This window comes from Oxyura jamaicensis, chromosome 9, assembly GCF_011077185.1.
Source record: "Oxyura jamaicensis isolate SHBP4307 breed ruddy duck chromosome 9, BPBGC_Ojam_1.0, whole genome shotgun sequence".
NCBI classification, from domain to species: domain Eukaryota; kingdom Metazoa; phylum Chordata; class Aves; order Anseriformes; family Anatidae; genus Oxyura; species Oxyura jamaicensis.
The window spans coordinates 14,842,309-14,855,380 of NC_048901.1; the positions used below are offsets into that span (position 1 = coordinate 14,842,309).

Consider the following 13,072-nt stretch of genomic DNA (forward strand, 5'->3'; position numbering starts at 1 on the left):
GTGTTGAGCAGGATGTCCTTCACAGGCTCCACTCGGACATTTGCCAAATTTTGCTTTGTCTGAATAAGTTTCATCACAGGGGACTGCTAGCTTCAGTGTGCTTAGGAAATAGCAGAGGAGGGCATGCAGGTCTTGAGAGGTTTACAAAATACATCAGGACACTTATGATGGATCTCTACCCTGAAAACTTCATACCTGCATATGAATTATCTCATTATCCAAAGACAAAATTCCAACAGGACCGTGTGGAGGAGGAAAGGGAGAGCACTAGCTTGGGATTCCTCTGCACCAAAACCACTGCTATCACATAAGCAATGCAGAAGTTTCTAATCTAGCAATGGTTCACAGCAGACAGCTATTGCAATCATCAGCAAACATGTTTCAAGCCTATCTAGTTAATGGAAACCGAAATCTTATTTTGCCTGATTCAGTTTGCTCATCTAAAGGCAAGGAGCCCATCAGCTGAAACAGCAAGTTCTGGCAGTCAGCGTAGCAGCACTTCTCTCTTTGAGGGCAGCATATTAGTTTTTAATAGCACATTCAAGCAATCCCTGCCTGAGTGGAACCAGGGGAATGATGCCTCCAGCTAGAGATATCCAGAGACAAGAGCTGCTCTAAACCTTTGGCTAAAGGGAAAAGCAGCAGTGACCAGAACCAAAGAATTCAGGCAGGCATTCCCTGCCTTAATGGTTAATGTGAAAGCAATTCCCAGGAGAAGCTATGGCATTTTCCTCTTTTGAGATCTTTGTGATTTTTTTCTCCGACCCTTTGGTGCCTTCCTGAGCCATTTCCCCCAGCCACAACCTCAGGAAAGCTGTAGGAGGCAGACACTGTTTGTATACAGAAGCCACTGACAAAGCTGGGCCACACTGATGGCCCATCAGGCTGAAGTAGTACAGCCAGGAGGAAACAAGATACAAAGAAAAAGGCAAAAGGTAGAAGAGAAGATGCATGTAGTGATGCACAGGGTCTGTGACGTAAGCTAGGCATGAAAGACAGGCATCCCCAAACTCCAAGGTTGGTGGTGGTGGATGTGTCTGTGCAAGGCTCTTTCACAAACATGGAGGAGGGAAAAGCGGTGGTACTGCCCCTGCTTGCCCAAAGCCCAAATTCTCTTCCTCCCACCCCAGGGGCACACAGCATTGCCATGTTTGAGGAGGATTTTGAATATAAAACATTTCCCCATACCCTGCTCAAAAACAGAATAAAGGATGAAAGGGCAAAAAAAAAGGAACTATGCAAACAATCCACAAGGCAGAAGCTTTCACATTTCAGTGAAAGGCTTACAGGGGTCAACCCATGTGATGTGCCAGATGACAGATGTGGATGTGGTGACACCTCGTAACACACCCATGCAACATGGATGATATGGAAATATAAAAGGTCTTCCTGTTGAATGGGAAAGGCTTTTTAATAAAAAAAGCAGAAGCTGAAGCAAGAAATTCAGGCATTCTCACTTTTAATGGTGAACATGAAGCCAGGTCTCAAGGGAAGTACACAGAGAGGGGATTTTCCCTCTCCCCAGTCTTTGCAGACAGACAGACACCTTTCTGGCAGACAGACCAAGTGTGCAACTTCATGGACCCAGTGTGGGACTGCATGAAATTTAACAGCCACTGGATCAGCTGCAGGTCAGAGAAGCCAAACCACTCAGCCCGTGTTGGGTCAAGGTAGAGCTGCAAAAGAAGTGACTGGTGAGCATCTAAGGGGATTGGACAAACACACACATATGCAGAGGTGATGCTAGGCCCTGCTGCTCAGAGGAATAAGCAGCAGCAAAGGCTCCTGTTCGTTCCCAAGGCGGCGCACAGGCAAGAAAGGAAGCTGTTCGGGAATTCAGCATCATTTTCAGTCCGGCTTTTATTTTCATCAACTTCAACAACAAGGTGTTCCAAAACACACACAAGTCCTGGTGCAGGCAACACTGTCATTGCTACAAGCATTGGTAGATCCTCAGCTCAATTAACTCATGGGCTTTGATGTATCAAAACAAAACAACAAAAATAATCACAGCTCTACAGGGGAGGGTAAAAGCTACAGCTGTTCAAACTCACGTGAAGATCCCAGTTACACATAAGTGCACTCTGTAGTGGTATACAGTGGAAAGAAGGTTTTCACAGCATATATTTTAGTCACTAGTGATGTAGTAGAAAAGCTCCATCTTACTGCTGAGTTGAAAAGCAGATAGTAATGTTTTGTGCCCAGACTCTGGGCACAGCATTAACTGCATTAACCTTTGTAGTCAGAAGCTTCCTAGTTCCTAGAACGAAGGTAATGAAGGCATCAATATTTGTACAGTACTGAAGCAGCTCAGAAGGATTACACAATGGAGATGCAAAACCACGGAGGTGAGAAGGGCATAACCCAGCTCACCTCCAGGAGCTTGCAGGGTACCCGCACTAACACATTCCCCACACTAACACTGCCCTGCTGAATGAATTCTTGCATCGAGTCAAGAGCAGGCTGACTCGCTTCTTTTGTAGCATACTAGAATAAAAAAAGAGACATAGTAAGTTTTCACACTGAGCATGTTAAATACTTTGAAATCTAGGACGCTGCTCTTTGAAGTGTTACAAAACAAAATGATAAAACAGGCTTTTGGTACCTGCCCCCTCCCCTCAACTGCAAAGTAACACAGGAATCTCAGTATGAAAAAATACAAGTATATTTGTCCAGTGACGACGCCGTTTGTTACAAGGTATACTGTAAGCATTCTGCATAAAAATAATAATTAAAAAAAACAGAAAAACAAAAAACATTTTATTGTGGTTCTGTCAGACCCAGTAGCCCAAGAAGAAATAAAAATTGGCATGTTATGCTGTAGGAAACAAAAAAATACACATACAAAAAAAATATATATACACACTTTACAAGGTAACCATCTTACATTACCGCTCAGAGCTATCCAAAATAGGCTTGCGCAGTTACCAAAAGGCAGTCTTTGAATGCAACCTGGCACAACGGACAGATGGAGGAAGATGCTAACAACGTTAATTACGTGAAATAAGAGACACACAGCAGGGCCCAGAAAACAGCCACTGCATTGAAACAAGATTATTTGGCTGTAGCAAGGTAGGATGACAAGTCCTTTAAAATTTGCTTCTTTCATCTTTCTCCAGTAAAAAACAAAGTCAGGCTTACTGTTACCAGCAAAACCCAACCTCAAAGCAGCTGTCCTGAGCCAAGCCCCTTTGTTTTAGTTTTCCATACGTCAGTCTCACTACCTTGGCCAATATAAATGTGAAAATGTTCAGTTACTTGTCCACAGTATCACTGGCAGTCAGAGGAAATGCCTCAGAGCACAGCTGCTGTTCAACCAATGACAAAAAAAAAAAAAAAAAAAAAAACAGAAAAATATTTTTTTCATGTAAACAGGACTTCTGCAGTAGCAACACTCATACTACCACGGAACTGGTACTTGTTCCGAGGCTGCTGGAAAATACGTATTATAATTTTTACTCGGCACTTCTAGTTGCTCATTACTTAGTCTATACTCCCCAGCAACAAAACAACAGATTCCAGGCTACTACAGGCATGTCTAAAGATGGCTCTACTTTAATTGGCAGAAAACCAATCTAACACTCTAAATAAAGAATTGCCTGGGTTCTGGGTAGCTGAAGCTCTACAAATCAGTGTGCAGCTCCCAGTTGGTCCTCTGGTCATAGGACAGGCAGGCAAATCCTTGTGCTAAACTAACCAGGCAGCATACGTGGCAAAGCCTAATTCTCTAGTTTAAGTTTCAGTAGTATACAGAGTGGCTAATGTTGGGTGGGGGACAAAAGTCAGAATTACTGACGGCTGTATCTGTGTTTATATCCTGACTGAAGCAAACCAGGATATACAAGTAGAGCGCACATTCAAAATGAGAAGAGATACCAGGTTTGTTTTTCCCCTATAGAATGCAAAGGAAAAGGAAAAAGAGGGTTGCAGGTGGCCATAAGCTCTGGCCTGTCCAGCAAAGTGCATGTGCTGTCTCCGCTGGAGAATAGTACACATGGACAGAGTGCTCAGCTCTGTGGGAAGAGGCTGTTTAAGTGCAACATTCAGCAGACCAATTCCCATTTGATTTTCAGATGAACTGTCAGTTTGTGGTTTAGTGGCTTTGGTTATTGATTTTTACTGTTTTGTGTTTTTGAAAAAAAAAAAATGTTTAAACCTTCCTGCTTTTCAAAGTGGGATTGCTGGATGAGAGAGAGTTTGCAGGTCAGGACACCCACAAGGCGTGTGAGGATTCAAAAAGTCAAGAAAAGAAGCCCTCTCCCCAAAGGAAAACATGAAACAAGGACAACGCCTTCTCAAGAAGGCCAACGGCTTTCAAGAAAACGCCACCCGCCTTCTCCCTTCGCTCAGCTCCTCCTCTTGCAAGAGCTGGGGTGGAAGTTGCGGTCCCGGAGCATGGCCTAGACAGCATCAAGGGCATAACTAGCGTGAGCGAGCAAGGAGGCTCCCTCCGCCCTTCGTCCGGGGGTGCAGTACCAAGCAGAAGGGAAGACAAATGAAGGGCTGAGCAGTTTGTGGCTGAGGCGGGGCGGAGCGGGGTCTGCGGAGCTCACTCCCCTTCCTCCTTGATGCGTTGCTGTTTGTTGCGCCGGGCATCCATGTCGAAGTTGAAGTCGTTCCACTCGTCGCGGGGTGGGAAGGAAATGGTCTGCCGGAGCGTGAAGCGGACCGCGTCGATGACCCGCTCCCCCCGGGTCTCACTGGAGCCCACGCTGACAGTGGAGGCGCCGCTGGGAGTACGCAGGAGGTGGGGAGGGGAGGAGAAGTCATGGAGCTGCCGGTGGTCCAGGATGCCCTTCCAGATGGCGTGGCGGAACTGCTCCGGGATCTTGAGGCTCACCAGATCCTGCAAGGCAAGGAGCAGGACTTAACAGGGCAATCCCTGGGCAATCCAGGGCGTCTGGGCTCCGGTAGAAGCAGCCTCTGGGCCACCCTGCAAATGCCTAATTATTAACCCATGGTGGCTGTGATGTGCTACAAAAGACAAGCCACTGATTGTGAAGGTGGTGGTTCACTGGCTCACCACTCCTGAACAAGTATGTGTAGCTGAGAGGCAGCAAGGACTGATGACACAAGGTCCCTTTGGAAGTGACACATTCATGCATAAGATACGATGACCTAAAGCTAGAAGTTTAACTGGACTGCAAGGCCTCCAAAACTCCTGTGGAGAGTTCTGCTGGTTGTCTGTGGTGGGGGATGCTGGACTGCAGAAAGTTCAGCTTTGAAAAGTTTACTGTTAATTTCAAAGTCTGCAAAAGGATTTTAGAATTAAAGTTTGGGCTCCAATATTCAAAGCTCTGGGCCTGACTCTATAGAACTGCCTAAATGACTTGAACAAATAAACTTTAAGACAGAAACCTAAGCTTAAAACATTTGGATTTCGAGGCCCCATCACCTTTGCGGGTATTGTACTTGAGGGCAGCCTTACCTAACTCTGGGAAGTGTGACATTTGCTTTTGAAAACAAGTTAGCAACCAGCTTTGGTTAATTTGGATCAGCTTTTCTAATTAGAGCATCAGCAGAAGGAAGGCAGCCCAGCCTAGGAAGCATCACAGCCTTGCAAAGTCTTGGGGCAGAAAAGGGAGGGCCATCTCTCTGGAGAGCAGCGGCACAGAATAGGAGGAAGCAACCCTGCAGCAAGAGCCATGCAAGAGAAAAGACAGCTATGCCAAGACATCAGTGGCAAGGGAAGATTGTTAAGGTAAGGCCAGAACACAGAAGGAGGGAGGGGAAAAATGCAGACCACTTCTGGACAGCCTACTTGTCTGCAGGCGAGTGAGGTGTTTCAGAGGAGTGTAAACTGAAACCAAGCCTTGCAGATTTGACAGGCGTGTGGGCTGGGGCCACTTTGGGGACTAAAAAGGACAGCAGTGGGGAGAGGAGATGCACTCTCTCTGTGCCAGGCAAGGTAGTTACAACCACCAACTGGCACTGAGTCCAGCCTCTATACCTCCCAGTACGTTTTCTGTCGTGTGCAACAGCCTTAAATCAAACTAGTCACATAAAAAATACTGAGCCTGGATTTGACCTGTTTCTACAGCAGGGCCAAGATTGCAAACAAAGGAAATGGTGAGGAGTTACTTACATCCATGGAGTAATGCTCAATCTGATAGATGGTGGTCAGCCCCTGGGTCGTGAAATAATCCACACAGGATGAGCAGCCCAACCTCGCTAAGAAGCTGCAGAGGAGGAAGGAAGGAAGGAGAGAGAAAAAAGGATCACCCTGGCTGCAACAGCCCAAACCACAGAAAAACCAAACACTAAGCCAACCTGCAGCAACAGGAAATGAAGCTTTTACCCTTGGCTTGACCTTCTCCAAGACATCCCAGGCCAGAAAGCCACATCGCTGCCACACCAAACAAATGAGGGAGTCCTTCAATCTTGGCTCCTAGTAGACAGCCCTCATGGCAGCACTTTGCCTTAGCCGAAAGCTGGTGCTGCATCCCAGATGTCAGGGCAGGAAGGCTCCCAAGGACCCTCCTGCCAGGTTGACCCAGAATGCAGCTGAGCCCATGGCAGCAAGCCACATAGATGGAGGGCTTCACCAAGGCAGTTGGTCTGGGGCTCAGACACATCGTGCACCCACAGCACTTCAAATCATCACGTTCCTCTCTAAGCATAAAGGATCATGGGGAGCATTTTTCAACCTGTTTGACTTCATGGAGGGCAGACGAGCTGCATCTCTAGGGAGGCTGGTTGTACTTCTGACCCCAGCCACATCTTGCTGCATGGCCACAGAAGAAAAAAATACACGTGTCAAAAAAAATCTGCAAAACTCCCTGGCTTACTGCAGGGTGCCCTCCGCTCCACCAGTCCAGCAGATGCTGTATCCCTTGGTTTTCTTGCAGTCCTACTGTCCCTGTTTCTCTCAGCTGCTCAGAGGTGGGGGTTTGAGGCTCAGGGCGCAGAGGGTGGCCCAGCCTCAGGCCTGCCAAAGCCCACTGGATCCAGAACTCCAGGAAAACGAGGTGAGGGACCTGGCAGGGGCCACTCAGGCTCCTGGTACAAGGCCTCTGCTCCCCGTGGGTAGGAAACATGCTGGGCAGCCTGCTCCTGCTCACCTGACAATGCTGCAGTCTGTGGGGTATGGAGGAGGGGGAGTGCAGTGGGACGTTGAAGGCATGGAGAGGGGAGGAGGCAGCGCCTGCGTGGGGCTGAGGCCATTCATGTCGCCGGTCATGGCCATGTGGGTGCCCATCATGGGAACTGGAGGAGAGAAGGAGGAGCACATTGTTACCGAGGCATCCCTGCACCTCACCTTGCCCCCAGCACAGAGCAGCCCACAACCCAAGCAGCCTTAAACCCTCACACAGAGAAAGCTCACAAGGAATTTAAGGCAGGGCCCCAATGAGTGCACAAGGACCAGATGACAGACAGTCCTGCAGGAGCTCTCCCCTTGCCAAAGCCGCTGCTGGCAGCACTGCCTCTGCATCACCTTCCCTTGCTAACAGGCTCCGTAGAAACCTAAGCAAGCTGTGGGCAATCTCATCTTTCCCTGCTGCAGGAAAGGAGCAGGACTGAGCCAGCAGAGTAACGCAATACAGAAGCCAAACAGCTTTGTTTTCAGAGACACTGAGCACCCAAAGGGGAGCAGCAAAAGGTGTGGGCGAGAGCCCAGAGCTTTTGAAATTAAAGACAAAAAAGCAGCACTTCTTAGCCCCCAGAACCATGTCTGTCATCCTGGATTTACAGGGCTGCTGGGCACTCTTCAGCAGCCAGGAGGAAACAGGTTACAGAGCTGGGAGCTGCAGACATTTCCTTTGAAACTAAGAAGCGTCTTAATTGAAATGAAGAAGTTTGCCAATGTTTCCATCTCCTATGCTGGGAAGGTCTTTAAAGACAGACAACAGTGCAGCCAGCCAGATTTGCAGCATGAAGGAGCTCTGTTCAGCCTTGTGAGGCTCAGAGAAGGATGCTGAAACCTGGAGAAGGCAGATGGCTTCCCCCGTGGCACAACAGCACCTGGGAAGTGTCAAGTCCCCAGACCAGCAAGGAGTGCACATGGAACAGGAGGAGGAGCAAGGCTTTCTTACTGTTGGTTCCCATGCCGTCAGGGATGGTGGTTGGGGTCAGGGCATTGCGCTGCTGGGGGTTAATGAGCTGGCTGACCGAGGGCAGCTTGTTCATGCTGTTCATTTTGCTGAGTGGAGGCGAGTTGGAGCCATAGGATGACTGTGACTGCATGGAGGTCCTGCAAAGCAAGGAGATGTTACAACAGGAATCACAGCATTTGATTAAGAGCACACATGCAATGGGATACATTTTATTTGAAGCAGGGTGAGGTCCTGCTGGCAAAATCACTGACACTGTGGGAATGCTGCAGCTAAAGATCAGCAGAGAGAGTCAGCATGAACTAAGCACTTCCCCACATATTCTAGGAATTTAAAGAAAAAAGCATGGTGCAATACTGAAGAAAAAGGGCAGCTTTGCTTTTGGCTCAAATTTTTTATTTAAAGTAAGTTTTCTACATTACTTTTTCAGTTGAAGAGAACATACTCAAAGCCACCACACAGCTGCCAGAGCTTGGAAAAATATTTTTCAAGTAAGCTCTCTGTGTGGTCAAATGCTTTTTCCTAAGAATAAGAACTGAGAAAGCTATCTCAAACCATCCTAACTACCCCTAAATCTGATGTAACAGCAGTTTTCAGATCAGGACACATTTATCACATTGGTTTCTCCAAAATTCATAGTTATTCATTCAGGCAGGCTATGTCTATATAAAACCAGAGGGTCTTTGCATATGACAGACTCTACACACCTTAGGGAACAGACAACTTTTGTTGACATTAAAAAACCTCATATCCAGACCCCACAGGCTGTTTGCAAAGAGTATCAGATTCCTGCAACCGTCCGATGACACTGCTGACCTCCCTCAAGTCCAGACAGCCCCCAGCTCCATCCCACATATCCCTGAACTGGGCCAGAGACTTGCTGGCAAGCTCGTCCCTCCCCAGCTCCGATGGTCCCAGCTGCAATCCCACCTCGTAAGCGATCCGGAGCATGAAAACCAGGCTGCTTCTGAACAGCAGCCCAGCTCCAAGCTCAAGTTACGGCTGCGGCATCCCATTTGGAGTGGGGTCTTAGTTGGAATATGCAGAACATGACCATTAGAGCAGGCTCAAGAGCACGCTTGGCAGGGTGCTGCTGGGCCACAAGAGAGTGGGTTTTCTCTCTGCACACCAAGGGAGCTCACAAGACTGGGCAAAGACACTCCGGAAGCGGGCACGCTTCCCAGACACGACATACCCTCAACACAAGCCTACTTGCTGGGCTTGCAAGGAGCCCAGCGCTCATCTGGCCATACCAGTGACCCCGTGGTGAGTGAGAAAGGGCACATTCCCATCTGATTCCCCATTGAGAAACTCGTTCGTCTGGGTCTAACTGGCTACGCCAATTCCTGGGAACTGGCTCTCCTTCTATGCAAAGGGAATAGTTATTAAAATAAGCAAAGTGTAAAGGAAAGAAAAGGCTTATTCTCGGGTAATTTATTAAAACCTTCAGCACTCAAGGTCAAGTTCCATACAATTACATCGTCTCCAGCTTCCTGCACTTTTTGAAACTTGCAATGTTGGGTGGAGAAACATCTATGCTAACAGGCTTGAATATCTAAGGCCCTGAAGAAATGTTACTTAATTACACAATTACAGGAGGTGCAGAAGGGTGTGAACTGTCCTTTGGCAGTGAAGATGCAGGACAAGATCCAGCAAACTTCATAGACTCAAGGAAGTGGAAAGCAGAAGCAGCTTCACAAATTAATATTAATGATGGCAGCAACTGCCATGGGGAAGTGAAACCGAGCCACGAAGTTCAGGCCCAGCTTTTCAGAGCGAAGGGAATTATTCAGGAGGTTTCACTTCAGCAATTACAAAAGTTGAGGCCAGCCGTAAGATTCGAGTCAGATGGACACTACCCTTAACTTAAGAGACCTCTAGATTTCAGACTAGAATTAATATTTCTGCTTTGCAAGTTCAGGAACCCATATTAACTGAGCTTCAGCTGAAATTCATACACACCTGAAGAGTCCCTTTAGGGCAAAATCTGCATACCATGCAAGTGAGGAGGTCACTGTGTACAACAGCCTCCACAGTGAAATTCCAAATGAAACTAACCAAGACTTCCCAAAGGAGATTTATTTTCACTATTTAAGCTCAGGGCAGGTTTTATTTTAGAGAGCTCATGGCTCTAAACACTTTTTTTGGATATGTGTTGGTACAAAACAAGGTTCTGCAAGGGGGTCAGTAGTGGGCCTAACTTTGCTATCAATGCCACCAAGAGTGATCTCAACAAAACTAGTTGCGCTCCTGCAGAACACTGCAGGAAAAAAGGTGAACAAGAGCCAAAAGCACCCTATATTCTATATGAAAAAAATACATACTTTCACTTACAGCTTAAGGACTCCATTCTCATCTCTTTCGTACTCATAAGAATCAAGATTAGCTCTATTAAGACAATTAAACTCAAGTCAATGAAACAGGAAAGAAACAAAAGCATTTTTCTTTATACCCATAATCTTTTATACCAAACTATTCAGTTACATAAGCAGACGTGAAAGGTCTAGAGAAAGCCATTTAGCCAAAGAAAAGTCCCAAGATAAACCAAGATGCAAAATTTTATTCAAAATTGTCACACATCAATATAGCAACAGCCTCAGAAACACAAGAAAATGTTTTTGGTATTTAACACACAGACTACATGGTGTTTTAAGGATTCATTTAGAATATATTGTTTTTTTTTCCTCTTTTTTTTAAAACAGGTATCATAAAAATGTCATGCAGTGATTTTCATTAAAGTTATACTTACTATATCTCAAGATTAGAAGTAGGAGCATTAACATTTCTTTGATATCAATGCCAGCGAAACATTTTAATATCAAGGTATAAGGACTTCAATTAAGAGACTATTATGCTTCTTGGAACAGTCTGATACAAAAGGCACTGAGTCACAATCTGCAACTGATTTTTCTCTCTTCAAGAGGCTATGTAATTATTTAGCCAATAACATTTGTAGTTATGCAAGCTCATATGAGGGCAATCAACTCTCACGCTTCAAGGCATATACTGATCATCTCAAGAGGTCAGGAAGGAACTTACTCTCTCCCACATATGAAGCACAGTTCAGTTCGTGGGTTACCTTATATAAATCTGTGCTTTCCCAGCTCACTGGATACCAGCCCTGCACCAGAGGTAGAAAACTGCTTGGATAGACCAATTACCTGATTCAGTAGACAAGTCCTTGAGTCCTCATTCACATTAGATGAGCACACCATAATGTAAGCAGTCTTTATGCAAATGACAAAGGTTCAGTAAGTGCAGGAGTAGAGCAGCTCAGGGTTGGAGAGTTCAAGATCTCACCCAAGCCCCTGTGCCTATGGCTTGCTATCCCTGAAAACTGAAGAGCTAGTTGCAATGCAGAGACCTGGGAAGAATTGAAGCTGCTCAGTTCTGGGCATGCTTTTCCTTACAGTGGCCAGAGCAAGTGCACCAAGGATTACATGACAAGTTCATACATGGTCTACATGCCCAGTGGCAATCCTTTTTCAAGTAAGGTTGCCTACTGCATTGCATAACCCTGGGATGTGACAGATGTACTCTAGTAATGGCACACAAGAGATACAGACGATGCTCAGCTGCACTCATCACTTAGAGCTCATGAAACAGGACACTAAAAAGCAACACTAAGAAGCAGAGAGATGCCCTTGTTCTCCACATCTCAAAGAGCTGCAGTTCTATAGCTACCAATAGTGCACCTTTTCAATTGCACAAGTGATCTGTGTGCTTGGTAGCCAGCTGGGAGCATGGAACGGAGCTCTTACGATCACCAGGCAGGCAGCAGCTACAGCACAGGGAAAATGGTAGGAACAATTCCCTTTACATTTCATGTATGGGAATTTCCCAAGGTAAACAGTGAATGAAGCTTACCCTTCAGGGAATAAAGCTATGATACAGGGAGCAGACATAAATCAACTAGTTGACAAAGACTGATACAGCCTGGCTGACTGCTAAGGACGACTTAATCCACTCAAGTTATTCCTTGAAAGGAAAAAGGCTTACTTTTTTGAAGCACCAGAGATGATGAAGAATCAAAGGACAGTTGAGGGTTGGTGGCATTTTTCCCCCAGCTGCAGAGGACAGACTAAAAGGCAACTCTAACTCTAGCCTTGCAGCTCCAGGTTATTTAATGGAAAAAGCTACACTTTGAGATAATCACCTAGTAGCTGGAAAAGAAACTCAGTCACCATTAAGACCCTTTTCATAAATACCCTCTTAAAAGTAAAGAATACAAATAGGAAAGACATCCCAGAGGACAGTGGGATCCAAATAATTCAATTGCTTGTTTGGAAATCCCAGGTGCTGCATTGCCCACGATAGTACACAAGAATTCCCACAGGTCAGACCACAGGGCAACTGGAATGAGCTGGGATCTCCTGATGAGGGGCTGTGGGTGCCTCAGACCTCCTGATGGTTCGTCTCCTCAAACTTTCTAGTGGGTAGGCCCTGAAGTAGAGTTCTGATCGACATTAGCGTACCCCATGCTAGTATTTCCATACTGGCATCCACAAGCAGACAAAACCAAGATCCAGCGATGAACCTGTGCCGGAAGGACGGACTGACATTGCCAAACATAATCCCACATTTGGGTTGCATTTGAGGTTCAGATTCCCAGCTCCCACATGGAAAGGAGGGGTATTGCCTTTCTTCTCCCAAATAAAAAGGCACATTATCTTTTCTGTGATCTTGAAACTCTTCCTAAAGTTTCCAGACAAAGTAAATAGGCACTTGATTTGTCTAACTTTGCACGAGGAACAATGGTAGAACTGCAACTCTATGAATAGTCACTGCTACCATTTACTTCATTATTTATATTTAATCACATTTCTTTGGGGGCTCTTCTGCATCAGCCCTTCCCTACACTCCTATACTAGAACAAGTCTTGTTAAGACAATGAAGGAGATATCCAGAGATGGAATACGGCTCTCGAGATTTCAGTGCGAGTCATCACCTGCTCAGATCACAGCTCTGCTGCCTGGAAGCAGATGATGCGATGTTCAGAGATAAGAGTCTTCTCCCACTGC

General features: G+C 46.2%; 1 protein-coding gene across 9 annotated transcripts in view; it reads right to left on the minus strand.

Moving 5' to 3' along the window:
• Positions 1-4,549: 4,549 nt before the first annotated feature.
• The window catches only part of TP63 (tumor protein p63), a 226,017-nt gene continuing 217,494 nt past the window's right edge, over positions 4,550-13,072 (minus strand). For all 9 annotated transcript variants that reach the window (XM_035334735.1, XM_035334727.1, XM_035334728.1 and 6 more), the window contains 4 exons: positions 8,034-8,191; positions 7,062-7,206; positions 6,086-6,179; positions 4,550-4,846 (listed from right to left, as the gene is read on the minus strand). In XM_035334735.1, the coding sequence (XP_035190626.1) occupies positions 4,550-4,846; positions 6,086-6,179; positions 7,062-7,206; positions 8,034-8,191 (694 nt within the window). The remainder of the gene's footprint in view (positions 4,847-6,085; positions 6,180-7,061; positions 7,207-8,033; positions 8,192-13,072) is intronic.